This window comes from Schistocerca piceifrons, chromosome X (genome assembly GCF_021461385.2).
Source record: "Schistocerca piceifrons isolate TAMUIC-IGC-003096 chromosome X, iqSchPice1.1, whole genome shotgun sequence".
NCBI lineage: Eukaryota > Metazoa > Arthropoda > Insecta > Orthoptera > Acrididae > Schistocerca > Schistocerca piceifrons.
Window position 1 is genome coordinate 736,840,771 of NC_060149.1, and position 16,097 is coordinate 736,856,867.

General features: G+C 39.0%; 1 protein-coding gene across 1 annotated transcript in view; it reads right to left on the bottom strand.

Annotated features, from left to right (window-relative positions):
• LOC124722743 overlaps positions 1–16,097 on the bottom strand; it is a 297,887-nt gene that overhangs the window by 47,173 nt on the left and 234,617 nt on the right. Inside the window, exon 9 of the mRNA XM_047247884.1 lies at positions 6,796–6,870. Coding sequence (XP_047103840.1) covers positions 6,796–6,870 — 75 coding nt within the window. The remainder of the gene's footprint in view (positions 1–6,795; positions 6,871–16,097) is intronic.

Consider the following 16,097-nt stretch of genomic DNA (forward strand, 5'->3'; position numbering starts at 1 on the left):
GCAATAGTCACATTAGTTACACTCAGCAGTCACCATGTACTCACACCATTATTCATCTGTAGGAATGGCTCTTTCCTGTACTGAAAAGGAGCTTGCATAATGATGAAATTTTAATCAACAAATCCCATAGGCATGGAAATATGGGAGTATCATGGTGTGGTAGCTTCAGTGAAAGTCTTTTCTGCCACGATAGCTGAGTGGTCAGCTTGATGGTACACCATGCGAAGGGGCCCGGGTTCGATTCCCGGCTGGGTCGGAGATTTTCTCCACTCAGGGACTGGGTGTTGTGTTGACTTCTTCATCATCATCATCATCTCATTCCCATCAACATGGAAGTCACTGAAATGACATCAACCAAAACGACTTGCACCAGGCAACTGGTCTACCTGACAGGAGGCCCGAGTCAGACAACATTTCATTTCATTTCAGTCGAAGTGTTCATTGTGACAATGTAGATTTTTCCAGCATATTAATTGATGATATTTTTGTCATATCTGCAGCCAGATCATGCAATCATCTAGACACAATATTTCCATATTCCATCTGGCTGCCACCTTCAGGTGAGAACTCTGTTTGCTAATCTTGCTGGAACTGATCCATAAAATGATCAGTAGCCCTTTCATAGACTGTAGAATACAAAATGCATCAGGAAGAGTCACTGCTGTCCCCAATTGTAAGTGAAAGTACAGCCCACTGGCGAAAGCTGGAAAAAAATGTGGATAATCACTGAGTACCACTGTAGATACATTCTGCTGGCCAAGTCAATGACCATTGTTTTTTAATATCAGATAAAACAGGGATCCAAATATTACTTAAAGGGTAACCTTTGTCTCTATTTATAATAACGTCTGCCAGTCTAATTTCAATAGATTCCTTTAAAACACAGTCCCAACAGAGAGATGCAGGGGGAACCATTTGCATTCAAATCATATAACATTCTGTGTCTCTCAGTGAGACAGGGCTCCGCGACTGCAAATTCCTCAGACTCCAGCAATTGTGTGTGCCGACAGGGCTCAATAACTCTGTTTTAAATGTTTTAAATAGTTTGACCAATATGTATTTCCCAACAGTGGCAAGAAATTCTGAATATAAAGGGCCTCCCCAATCTCTGGTCATTTTTACTGAAACAAGGAGTGCTCTTATCTTGGCTGGCAGGTGAAAATCAACCAATAAAAAAACAAATTTGAACCTTGACGATTCAGAATTTTGTAATATTTTGTCATTTTAATACACCTATCAAAATACGATAAAATCAAAAATTAAAATTTTTTGGGCATTTTGTATTTGATTTATTAATTTTTAAAGTTCTCAAAACGGTGCACATTTTGCCATGTTTTGCAACCTTAAAATGGCCATATCTGAAAAAGTATTTGACATGCAGACCTGAAATTTATACCATTTTATTCAGTTTATTATTGGCTTTAAAAATATATGCTACTTGACCAAATTCATTAAAATGTTAAATTTTCCAAAACGAAATTTTTTTTTAAATTTGAAAATTTCAGAATCAGAACTTTTTTTGTTTTGAAAAAGGTAGGTTAGTCATACGCTGTTTGTTAACATATGTGCCTAATTTCATGGTGGTATACTGAAGGTATGATATGGAAATAAATGTTATTTTACTGCTATTTGTATTGCTGACTGTATCTCAACTGAACTTGGTTTGCAAGCTGGTTCATTAAACTAATGTTGGAAGCTGAAGAAGTGAATTAAAATTTGTGCTGCGGCTGGGACTCAAACCCGGGTCTTCTTGCTTACTAGGCAGATTTGCTGACCATTACACCACCACAGTATTATGGTCAACATATCTGCATGAACTACCCAAGTCAAATTCCCTCCCCAACAAACTCCAATTCACATCTCCCCTTATATTGTCACTATTACCAGGGCTCTCTGACATTATAATAGCACCCCAGCATTGTACGTAATGGGGAAGTGCTGTACTACATGTGATCGTATAGATCTTAAATTAAATTTTCCCTGAGACATTTAAGTCTCTAATTTATCTATGATAATGTTGGAGAGCCCTGGTAATAGTGACAACATAAAGGGAGATGTGAACTGGAGTTTGTGTTGGGGAGGGTATTTGACTTCGGTAGTCCATGCAGCTATGCTGACCATAATGCTGTGGTGCTGTAGTGGTCAGCATATCTGCCTAGTAAGCAAGAAGACGTGGGTTCAAGTCCTGGCTGCAGCACAAATTTTAATTCACTTCTTCAGATTCTAACGTTATCGTAGATAAATTCGAGACTTAAATGTCTTGGGGAAAATTTAATTTAAGATTTATTGTTAAAATGAAACTATTGAGCACTAAGTAAGCATACTTTGCTTCACCATTTTAAAATTGTACTGAAATATTTGCTTCATCAGTTTAAAATTGTACTGAAATATTCCAGATAACAATTAACATAAATAATGTAAGGGATAGTATGCATTTTCAGTTTTATGTAACTTTTAATTTACAGCAGTAGTTGTACATATATATGAAATGATAATATTTATAATATTTATAGAACAAAAGAGTGTGCGTATGTGTATCACACATTCACTTCAACTGATGGTATTCTCTTCAGTAGAGATGAATCGTTGAAATAAAATTAGTAAAGTACTGGTAAGGGAAAAAGGACCAGGATGCTTTGTGCATGTACAACTCTTTAAGCATATGACCTCCATGCATAAAGTGTGTCATGATTAAAATGCTTAATCGCTCTATAAAATGTAAGAAGCCATACGTTGTAACACAAGTAGTACCAAGTACAGCCCACAAAGTGGAATGTTGTACATGTAGTTTTCTGACACAAGCTGGTCAGTCAATGTTTTGTAGGGAAGCAAAACCTTTTATTTACACGTCATTGTGGACCAGCTGTTTCTTTTTCATAATTATGAAGACAAGATAAATTGACTGTAATAAAAAACTTCCTACTTTGTAAATTAAATCCCTCAACTGCCACTGGAAGAACATATACTGAACAGCCAAAACATTATGACAATGCTGGATGCTGCATGGTGCCTCTGCGGGCATGTCACATGGTAACAAAAGTATGTAAACAAAGCAGACACAGATTGGGGATAACCCTAGTGAAGAAATGGGCTGCAACTGATGAAATACATTGAGACAAGTGACTTTGAGAAAGGGCAAATTGTTATTACACAGAGCCTATGAACGAGTATCTCAAAAATAGCAAAGCTGGTTGAACGTTCATGTGTTACTATTGAGAGCATCTATGAAAGAGGTAAAAAGACAGTGAAACTACCACTAGGTGCTAAATGGTTGGAAGTCCACAACTCTTCACAGAATGTGGAGTCAGGAGGCTTGTCTGTTCTGTACGGTAGGACAGATGGTAATCTGCGGCATCTCTGCTGAAAAAGCACAATGCTGGTGCACACACACGTTTCAGGGCACACCATTCCCTGTACATTGTTGAATATGGAGCTCCACAGTAGACCACACCTACATGTTTGCATGTTGGCTCAAAGACATCGTCAGTTATGATTGCAGTGGACATGGGACCATCAGGATTTGATCCTCACTCAATGGAAATATGCCAGCTCTTTGGGATGATCATATTTTTGCTACACTTGGTTGAAGGTCATCTCCAAAAAATGCCAGCATTGAGGTGAACGGCAGCTTGAAACATGCAACTCACCACAGACTCAGGCTGGTCGGAGTGGTATTATGCTATGGGAGACATTCTTCTGCACTTTCATGGGACCTGTGGTAGTAATCAAAGACACGCAGACAACAGCAAACCACATTTATGTCTCGGTAACCAAATTTACCTGATGTAAATCCTATGGAACTCATCTGGTTCAATTCCTGGCCAGGTTGGGGATTTTTTCTGCCCAGGAACTGGGTGTTTGTGTTATCATAATAATAATAATAATAATAATCTGGTTCTCTATCAAGCACCATCACTAGGTACGTAAATCATTGGCCCATTATTTATGAGAATTACATGACCTGTGCACAGACATCCAATGCCACATATCTCCATAAACTAACCAACGAACTGTTGGATCCCTGATATGCAGATTCAGTGATGGATTTCATTCCAAAGATGGACAAACAAGCTATTAATCAGGTGGTCATATTGTTTTGACTCATCAGTTTATAGACTATCAGATGAATAGTTGTGAAAAGCTTTGCATAATATCGGAAAAGAATGTGTTGTTACATCAATTATATCAATACTACTTGGAAGAACTAGGTTATATCATTTGAAAGAAAAGTGGAATACATAATTTTAGACTCTAATAAGATTGTTAGTGGATATCACCATAACATCCTTCCTCTTCAAGATGAGTAAAAAATTTCTCTTTGCAAGACACACAGATAACACATTTCTAAATAACAGACACAACATTGTTTGGTTAAAAATACTGATAATATAAATGTATCTGTAAAATGAAGGAATAATTTAGTAAATTATTCATAGTATTTTCTGAGCATGTGTTGTTATGGTGTCTGTTGAAATATTTTCACAGTTAACATGGGAAAGCCAAATGTGAATTTAAATTTACATGTACAGTTCTAATCATGTAATAAATTGATTGTCACTAAATAAGAAATAATGATTTGACAGCCTTATTTGGTTTTTGACATATTACACTTTAGTAACATGTCCAAAGCACTAAAGACCACACACAAGGTGCTGCACTTACAAGTAAAATAAAATTACTTTAATATGTTCCCACTGGAACATTGTCATGAAATTTAGCATACAGATTAACAAATAATGTACTAGTAACATTTTTTCAAACAAAAAAATCCAATTTTGAAATTTTCAAAATAAAAAAATAATTGCATCTGGGAAAATTCAGCACTGTTATGAATACTGTCAATTGGTACACATTTTGAAAGCTTATGAGAAACTGAATAAAATGGTGCAAATTTTAGCCTTTAAGTCAAATAGTTTTTGAGATATGGTGATTTTAAGGTTTCAAAACATAAAAATCACTAATTTTTGTATATTTTAAAAATTAATAACTCAAAAATGAAAGGGCAAAAAAAATTTGATTTGAAATTTTTCATGCAAACATCTATTACTATCAGTCTACAAAAAATTATCAGAATCTGAGATGTCAAGAACCAGACCATTGGCTGATTTCACATGAACTGACTCTGTTATATCTCTTTAAAATCCATTCAATCTTTGAAGATATGCCACCACCATACGGAAGGAAAGCCACTGTTCTACATGCAGTGTCTACTGGTTTTGGTGAAGGTCCAAACTTGAAGCCATGATGGATCAGTTTGTCTGTGTAGCTATTCTGCATGAACAGGTGCTCCAGCTCTTGTGTCAAGCCTTCTCGATAACATACAGCGTAAGCCCTTTCCGCAAACATCTGCAGGATCCTCATGCATTGACAGAGTGGATGATATATCATTGTATGTAGATATCAAACCATGTGTGTCTGTTTTCAATAAACACTGGGTCCCAGAGTTCCATTATCCTTTCTGTAGACCAATATGTCTAGACACACAAGCTTTCCATTGCTTACCATCTACATTGTGAACTTAATGCTAGGATGAAGGCAGCTAAAATGATCCCGGAATTGGTTCAGAGCACCTGTTATGTGTGGTCACACCATAAATGTACCACCAAAGAGTGGCAGGTTTTAAAAACGACATCTTCAGCACTTTGCTTTCAAAATCTTCAATAAATAACCAAAGAGTGGCAGGTTTTGAAAACGACATCTTCAGCACTTTGCTTTCAAAATCTTCAATAAATAAATTTGTGACTGTGGGATATAAGGGACTCCCACAATCACTCTTGTCAGCTTGTTCGAAATATTTGTCACTGAATACAAAATATGTTGATGTCAGCAAATGATGGCAAAGCTTATTTTCATGTCCAGCTTTTCACTAATTAACATCAAGGATTCTTTAAGATGAACCCAAGGAAAAAGGGACAATATCAAAGATCAAATGGGAATCCCAGGGACCAAGACACAAAGATTTCAACCACTGGATAAAAATCATAGAACCAGAAATATAGTGCTCACATCGTCAGATGCGAGGGTTAATAACTGATGCAAAATACTTGCCCACTTGGGTACTGTTCATGTAAAATGTAGCTCTCTATCTTCTGATATGCCTGTCAAGTCAGCTCTCTAATGGGGGTCTACAATTACATGATTAAAGAAGGTGCTACTTCTGTACAGCCTATCATCAATCACAGGTGTAATGTAGACCGTCTTCCATTAGTCTGCACACTGGTTCAAGTTGAAATACATGAAAGAGAGGTACCTATGTAAAGCACTGTACTAAATATCATATCCCTATAGTGAGAAAAGGGACAGAACAACAGTATGAAAGTTAAGACTAGTGTTCCTTCAATGCGGAGATCATTAAAGGGAGACACACACTGGGATCTGACAAAGATGGGGGAGGCATAAGGCCTTGTTAAAGGAACCATCCCAGTATTTGTTTTACATTATTTGGGGAAACCACACAAAAGCTAAATCAGAATGACCTGAATGGGATTTGAATCTCACTCATATCAAATATAAAAGGCAAAGAAAGGAAGGATAGATGATAAGAAGAGGGGTCAGATACTATAATGCCAGATGAGTTCACTTACAAGAAGAGCAATAGGAAATGGGCAGGATGAAGATGCAGTACATTTAAAGCTTAAAAGAACTTTTCTGAGTGGGATTAGCAAATTTAGAAGATTAACATACATTTATCTGCCACTGCTGCAAAAGGGAAATGAATTCTCACCTGTAGTCGATTTTAAATATACAAAATCATGTTTGAATTCTTTTTATATGGATCTTCAATTGCATACTCACACTTTCTTCACTGCCACTGTCATGATACCGCCTGGGAGTATAATTTGTCTCCCTGTATTCAATTTCATAAATCTCCTGAAAAAATAAATAAATAAATAAATTGAATTTAGCCCTTTTAATTTAAGGTGCTAATAAGCTCATGGTATTCATGCATGCACAATTAAGTATCTCTTATGAAACTTAAAAGTAGTGGAAGGAATAACACAGTGTTTGAATCTGGATGTCAAAAAAGTTCTGAAATATATTTATATCTATTTCGGCAGTTAAATTCCAACCATAAATGCATATGAAGATTTATCTTGACTGTAATATTGGGAACCAGAGAAATTTGAATTATGTATATATTATACAAGCTGTTACTACACAATAAAAAAGAAAAAAGTAGAAGTACAATGAGGTAGGTTATGGCTAAACAGAGAGATTATCTAGAAGAAAATTAAGGAAAACTGGGGTTTAATATCCTGTTGATGAAGTCATTTGAGATGAAGCATAAGCTCAGAAAGGACAAAACGTGGAAAAAAATTAGTCATGAAATTACAATGAAATCCAGACCTTTAGCTGCTTACAGGTGTTGATAAATATCAATGAGACAGATGAAAACGTGTGCCCTGACTAGGACTCGAGCCTGGGATCTCCTGCTTACATGGCAGATGCTCTATCCGATTGAGCCATCGAGGACACAGAGGATAGTGTGACTGCAGAGGCTTACCTCTGGCATGTTCCCTGTCAGAGCCACACTTCCAACTTACTGCCCACACACTACATGTGTAGTGGCGCTGCCCACTATACTCATTACTCACGACAGTCAATCTACTGATTCCCATAAGAGTTCGGGCAATGTGAGTGCATCTGCACTGAATAAGATCATTGGCCGGTAAGCCTTATCTATATCATGGGGAGTGTGCCAGAGAGAAGTCCCTGCAATTGCACTATCCTCTGTGTCCTTGGTGGCTCAGATGGATAGAGCGTCTGCCATGTAAGCAGGAGATCCCAGGTTCGAGTCCCAGTTGGGGCACACATTTTCAACTGTCCCCGTTGATATTTACCAACGCCTGTAAGCAGCTAAAGGTCTGGATTTGATTGTAATTTAATTCTTTGAGAGCTGCAAGATCACCAAATGTATTTGTACTTTCGGACATGTCCGAAAAAACGGATACCATCTTCATATAGACAATTAGTCATTTCCTTTTCAAAGGAACCACCATAGCTGTCACCTTAATTAATTTACAGAAACACTGGATAATATAAACCTAGAGGAGAGATGTGGACCTGACACTGCATTCCTCACTGGTGCAAGTCAAGTGAGCTGACCACCACATCACCTCTCTCGCTCTATCAGTGACGAACTGCAAGGGAGAAGCAGTACTCAAACTGAGAAGGACTGGCAAACTAGCTAGACTCAAAAAAGTTTATTTAAGTAATTTAATGTAGGAGAGGAGTTAAGCTACAAGCAAAAGAGCTGCAATCACCAGAAGAGAGGGACTGAAGTACAGAACAACTGTGAGTATGGGTTAGGGAAGAAAGTATTACAAACATAAAGAAGAAACAAAAGAATCATTTTCAGAGAAATGCGAATAACTATAAAAATATATTAATACATGGAGAAAAAAATCAAATACAATAGACCATGGGAAACAATGAAGGAAGTATGTATTTGGGGACTGTGGGAGGAAAGGATAATTGACTAAAGAAGAATTGTAACATTATATTTACTGCATGTATGTACTTGAGGAAAAGTTTTAACACCTATAAATTTAAAATGAAATGGTGTTTGCGGCCACAACGTGTCAATACAGTAAGTTGGGTGTATCCATTTATGTGAGCAAAAAATGCGAACATGTTCTAACGGAGGCAATACATGTATTTAGGAGACTATTCACCTCCCCTAAATCAATGTGACTGTCAAACAGCACACACCAGTAATACTGTATTCAAATATTATAGGATTGTTTTTTGCAGCTCATCTGAGTTTAACTTAAATCTTTCTACATTCAGAGCAAGATGCCATTCATAACACCAACTAGAAATTTTGTCAAAGTCATCTTGTATCATCCTTCAGTCTCTCAGCTTTAACACCTTCCTGTACATCACAGCAAACAACTGCCCCCCTCCCCCCCGACCCATACATCAGACCATTATGTATATAGAAAAATAACAGTAGTCCTATCATACTTCGCTGGGGCTCTCCAACAACACCCTTGTCTCAGATGAACACTTGCTTTTGAGGATAGCATACTTGTTTCGATTACTTAAGAAGTCCTCAAAATGCTCACATATCTGGAGACCTATTTTGTATGCTTGGACCTTTGTTACGAGTCTGCAATGGGGCAGTGCATCAAGTGCTTCCCAGAAATCTAGGACTATGGATTCTGCCTGTTGCCCTTCATCCATGGTTCACAGAATATCCTGTGACAAAAGGGCAAGTTGAGTTACACACAAGAGATGCCTTTTAAACCTGTGCAGATTTTTGGATAGAAGCATTTCTGTCCCAAAGAAATTTATTATATTTGAACTTAGAATATGCTCAAGAATTCTGCAGCAACCTGACGTTAAGGATATTGGTCTGTAATTTTGCCAGCACCTTCTCCAGTTCCTTGGGACTTTATGGTGGGTGAAAGGTTCACAATAAATGCATGCTAAATAAGGGGCCTAAACTAAATTAGGATTCTGTCTGGATGTGATAACTTATATGTTTTCAACTCTATCAGTTGCTTCTTAATGCCAAAGATGCCTACTTCTATGTCTTCTATACAGAAGTCTGTGTGACAGTCAAATGGCAGTGTGTCTGTATGATCATCCTTGGTCAATGATCTTTCATATATGAAATTTGAAACTTCACCTTTCTTTTTGCTGTCTTCTATTGCCAACACCAGATGGGGTGATGACTGACTGGATGGAAACCTTCAATCCACTTCGAAATTTTACGTAGGACCAGAAATCTTTTGGTTTCTCAGTAAAATCTTTTGCTAAGATGTGACAGGGGAAGTAGTTGCATACTCTGTGTAGCAATCATTTTATAGATGTTTAAATTTCTAGCAGCTTTAGCCAGTTGACATATTCACACTCCTTTTTTTACCCAAGAATGCAATAATCTCTGTTTCCTCAGAATTTTACTAATTTTGCTATTAAACTGTGGCAAGTGATTTCTGCCAGTGAGCCACTTACTAAGAACATACTTCTGATGCATGTGATCCACGGTCAGTTTAAACTTAGCCCACAATACCTCTACATCCTTCATAATATCCATTCATTTCTCATACTTAGGAGGCTAACAACTGCTTATCTGCTAACCTTATTGATGGTTTATTAACTTTGGCAACCATGATCGCTAATCCCTGTCTCAGTATTGACACTGTTGGAAAAGTCAGGTCTGTTTGTAGCTTCAACGTGTAAAATATTTCCACTTCATTTGGAATTATTTCACAAGGATTTTTTTGAATAATTCTACATTTGTAGCTAAGGAATGAGTGGCTGGTAAAACCAACCTATGATTAACCTGAGTTGACTTATGCCAGTTATTTTTATCCAGATGACTTTAAAATCTGTCTCAATTGCAAGCTCTATAGAGAGAATATTTTTGTTGGCACAAGGCACGTTGGAAGGAGCCTTGTCAGGAAAGCCTGTGGGTATAACAAGCAACATCTGAGGTGTCTCATGTGACACATCAGTTTCTCCACTGTCACTACGGTCAAAGGTAAATTTGTAGACTGGTACTTGCAGCCAACAGTGTCTTCAACTGAAGAGATTCTCCTGTGCTCACACACAGCATGTACACTCCCTATCCATTCTACTACTAAAATTCAACTGAAAACAACAGATAAATAAAAAGAGGAGGAAAATGAGCATTGTTGGTTTTTAGACAATGATATGAACAATGACACTTGATAAGAAGACAGATGCAAGGTACTAGAAGAAACCTGAACCTGTCAGTGACACTTGTTGACTTCATGATGGCAGACACAAATGGTTGACCTACTCTTCTATTGGTTCCTGAATGGAGGCTGATGACTGACTTGAGGTTTCTACATTGGTCACTGCCTGTTCAAACCAAACAAATGACAGTGGTGCTGCAGGCAGTGAAAATGTACATTACATAGTTACTAAAACACTAGATTAAGCATCTTAAATATGTGAAGCCAAGAAATTTAAGAATTAAATTACAAAATCTCACAGAAAAAGCTAAGTAAGTTAGCTCTCCTCTATTTAGAAGTGAGTAATATAATATGCAAATGTTGTACTCCCCTGCAGATTTTCAAAGAGAGGATGTCACTTGACTGGAAACACTTCCTTAAGTACTGTACACAGGGGGTGCAATATTCAGTAGGTTTAATTTTTCAGTAGGTTTCCAGCAGAACTGGAAGCAAGGGTGATAAACCCCAAGTATACAAATATGAGTTGAAAGGTTTCCTTATGGCGTACTCCTATTCTGCACAGGAGTTCCTTGCATATTTTGAGAACTTGTCACTGTAATGTGTTATTTCTCAATAAACTATTTTTTCTTATGTTGCTAATTCTTTAATTTCTTGTTTATAAATTTTCTGAGCATTCCATAAATTATATACTGAATCATTCCATGACCAAGTAGCTGTGGCTCATAGGGTCCCACAGAACCTGGTGAATTAATATAAAAAATAAGGACTTGCTGCAAAGGGACAGTACTGAGCAGTGGACATGCACATAGAATGGTGGTGAATATTGTAAATCTGCTACCAAATATTTATTTTTCCATGGAACACACATGAAGAGATTCACTGTGTCAACTGCTTCATCTGGGAAGATCAGCAGTCTCATCTGGAGCAGATGGAGAGAGTGCATAAAAGGGAGACAGAAGAAGAGACAGGTAGAAAATGGAATACAAGGACAAAGAGGTGGAGCAAAGAAAATGACGTGCTGGAGTAGGGAAGATGACCAGAGTTAGAGAAGGGGCACACAAAGTACACTGACATATGATGCTTGAACTGAAATTACAAATAGATGGAAGATTTAGAGGAAAGTATGAAGTCAGTGAGGGATAAAGGTAGAGGGGGCAAATTGGTTGGGAAGAAAAGAAGACATGGGTAATTCAAAAGAGGGTAGAGGTAGGGCACAGGAGATGGACTAACAGAGATTGGAACTAGGAGGATTTTGAGAACATAAATAGTGTTTGGAAGGACATAACCTGATTACATAGCTCTACTGAGAGGAACCAGTGCTTGGGGAAAGGTTAGGGAAGAGGGCTTTATGATATTTAGTGCATATACATGGCAAAAAAAAATGGAGTACAAAATCGCCCATGGTCTATTTAGATGAATCGCTTCTGCTGCAATTCACTTTGTGTAGTTTGGAAAAACTGAAGAAACTCTAACACAAAATGGCTGAATGAAGATTTGAATACCAGTGCTCTCAAACAGAGTACGGTACTTAGTTTTACATCTCATTCCCAATGTAAGGATTTAAAGGAATAAAACTCACAAAATGATGGAATACACCACACTTTGCCTAGGCCAGACCAAGTTGTCAAGAGCAAGTGTTATTACATGGGAAGAACTAAACCTATCAAAACCATACACAAGTCAGACACATAAACTGCTCACATAATATGTCAAAGGAGCAACCCGAGAGAGAGACAGTAACATGTCTGTCTTCTAAATTAGCTGACACCAAAGTGAATTGAGTCTGTAGCCACCTTAACTTCTCACCTCAGTCACCAAGGGCTTTTCCCACCCCACACAGCATAGGTGTGTCCTGTTTGTGGTTGCCATGACCAGGTCACTGGCTGCCAGCACTGTTGGTTCCACACTCTTTACTTCCATGGCATTATTGGCAGGTGGAGATACCAAATCCCTCCCCCCTTCAATGGGCTCATTAGGACGATCATGCCCATATCTATGTCTGAAACATTCAGGAAGTGGAGGGAGATATGCCAAAGGCCCAGCCACCAGTTCCATCAGGACACCAGTATTGACAAATGTGGCTGCTGGGGTCAAGGGCAGCGTGAAATGTGACACTTCTTCTTCACCATGTCCAGTGGGCTGCTGAGCTAGTCTCGGAGAGAGCAGCTCAACCCGCATTGGTTGCTCTTCCCAACTGTAAAAGGTGAACGCTGCCGTGACCTTAAGTAATAGTCATGGTGCCGGAGGTAGTGAGGCCCTTTGTCTTATATGCTGAGAGGGAACACTGATGTTGTCCATACAGGTTGTAGGCTCCGGAATTGACTAATTAGCCGGCAGCAGGCTATCCTCATGTTGTGGTCGTAATTGGTTCTTGTGTTTTGCACACTTACTGTCTCTGAGTGCGACATCAAAAAGTTGCCGAAACTTATGCTGGACTATCACCTCTTCTGCCCATCCTGGCCAACACACACATGTGCTGGCCCAAACCAACACACCCTTTCAGAAATGGAGCATAAAACATGACTGATGGAATCAAGGAGTAGGGTACTAGAGATCCAACAATGTACAGGGGCGTTGCTACACACGAGCTCCCTAGACTACACCCATTTAGCTGAGTGGTACGGTACATCACTAAGAAGTACAAAAGAGCCTTATCCACTAGCAAAGAGTGCACTAACTTCCTCATTTGGGCCTTAAATGCGTTGGCCATACACTCTGCCTTCAAGTGGGATGCTGGTGGAAGGGAGTGGAGGTCAGGTGCTGGATACCGTGGCCAAGACAGAATGTCGGAAATCCCAATGCCATAAAGTGGGGGCCATTATCAGAGGCCAGCGTAGCTGGTGCCCCTCTATTGCAAATATGGTCATGAGCACCCTGATGGTGGATATCACCATTGTGGTGGTCATTTGTGCTGGACAGGGCATCCACCATTATCAACCACATTTCCCCAAGAGATGGGATAGACCATGGCTGAGCTGGTGAGGCCACGGTGAAACTTCACGTTCAATATGGGTGCTTATCGCATGCCAATATACATGCCATTGAGCTAATGCTTCCGCGAAAAACATTCCCCAGTGGGAGGAACTTGCTAGTTCTGCAAGGTTCGCAGGAGAGCTTCTGTAAAGTTTGGAAGGTAGGAGATGAGGTACTGGCAGAAGTAATGCTGTGAGGACAGAGCGTGAGTCGTGCTTGGGTAGCTCAGTTGGTAGAGCACTTGCCCACAAAAGGCTAAGGTCCCGAATACAAGTCTCAGTCCGGCACACAGTTTTAATCTGCCAGGAAGTTTCAAATCAGTGCACACTCCGCTGCAGAGTGAAAATCTCATTCTAAATGCAATTGATGGTTCTGCCCTGTCTGGATTTCTGTGGGACAGTACAGTGCCAGTCCCATACTGGGATGCATCAATACCTAGTATTAAGCTTTTCTTTGGATCAAAGGTAGCAAGGCAACGGGTAGAGCATTAACAACATTTTAGCCACAAAAAGGCCAACAATCATCCAATCAGACATATTTTACACCCTTCATATGAAACTTATTTAGAAGGTGTGAGACTCTGCCTATCTTTCAAGTAGCTTGGAAGGAAGTAGTATTTGTGAAGTAGCTACTGAAGTTGCCAACAATGTAAGACATGAAACATTCCTCAACTGGGTTATCAAATATGTCCCAGACAACAGCCAAATTGTCACAAGCTGTGGTGCATGCAGTGTTGTGTAGCAGTTAGCATCGGTTGGCATGCTACGCGTTGACAGTTCAAACCTTATCACCAGCAGTTATTTGTTATTTTGTATTTACCACTTCTGGAAGGTTCTTAAGGTTTGTAATGACTGTATATGATGAAGTAGTCAATGTCTTTACAAGTAATAGCACTCTCTGTCCACAGCTTTAGTTCTGTTCTTGCTGTATATTGGTGTTCATAATAAACACACTTTCAATGCTAAGTGTTTTTCTTTCAAATGATAAAGCACAGCAGTCAGTCATCCTTTTCTTGCAGATGTTATTGGGCAAAACAGAGTAGACTTGAAAGCACTGCAACAGAAGCCCAGACAACGTGGGACTGAGGCTCTAGAACATGCATTGATACTATGAAATGGTGCATTGATAATGGCTAGGCACTAGCCTAAATCTAGATTTGCCACATGAAACCTGCAAGAAAAGGATGACCGACTGCTGTGCTCTATCATTTGAAAGTCATATTACAATTGCTGAGTGCACCCACGTTCCTGGAAGGTAACCTGATGGCTAAGTGTTTAACTTAAATCATCACCTTGCTTCCAGATTTGAATTCAAGTGTGGTTATGAACTGACTGTTTAGTGGAGACATTGGCTACTTCAAAATATCTGCACCATTTTAGCTCCAATTACCTGTTGCCTACATGGATGGGAACCAGAATACAAGCAGTACATTGTTACTACGGTCTGTATATTCAGGAAACCAATGGATTCCAAGTCAGCAGTTGGTCAGCTGCATGTCAGGCATCCATCAATTTTCTCCAGAGATACTCTCCAGGACATGCCAAAATGGCTAAAATGGAATATGTGGGATGATATAATGTGTGTGGGAAATGTGTATTTTTACTTAGCTGGCACAGTCCAGTAGTAGTTTGAGAACAATGATTATAAGCTTGATAGCTGGACAAATTCCAGCCCTACTGAATAAAACATTTGGTGACAATCAGCATCAAGTTTGCTTAGAGGAAGACCAACTGAAGAACAGGATCCAATATCTTAGGGGAACAGTGTAAGTCTTACACTGTGAATTCAAATATGACAAAAGCCAAAAATATCTCACACTTGATGAAAGGTAATGAAGAAGACATGTACCAAGCTGGTCTGGTAAAGGATGTCACAATAACCAAGGAATTCATCAAGTGGTGTCTGTGCATTGAGGAAATGAAACAGAACAGAGTCAGATGAAAGAGGCATGACCAAAATCCAAATATGATCCCTACGGCAGATGTGGGAGAACATCTCGACCTCGCCCAACATAACTGAGACTAGTTCCAGTTGTAAATTGAGATGCTGTAGATCTTTTGTTGATTGCAAAAAGATACTCAGGTTCACAAAAGAAATCTACTTGACAGTGATGATCATAAGGATTGTGGATGCTCAAGAACATTGAATCATTCTAATAAAGAGCAGCCACACCTCATCCCGCAAGGTATTTTCTTAGGGGCAGCCGAACCAGTCCAGGAAAGGCTGCTTACTGACAGCATTGAAGAATCATGTTCTGCTTCCATGAAAGATAACACAGGGGAGGAGGCTATTATCAAACTGTCAAGAAGATCTGATCTGACTAAGGAACAACATCAGCAAGTATTAGACGATGTTCTGCACCAGTTTTATAAAGCTTTCAAGTCCACAGTGGAGAAAAGAAATACCAAGCAGCTCATGGTAAAACACAATATCAACACTGGGGATCATCTTGCAATT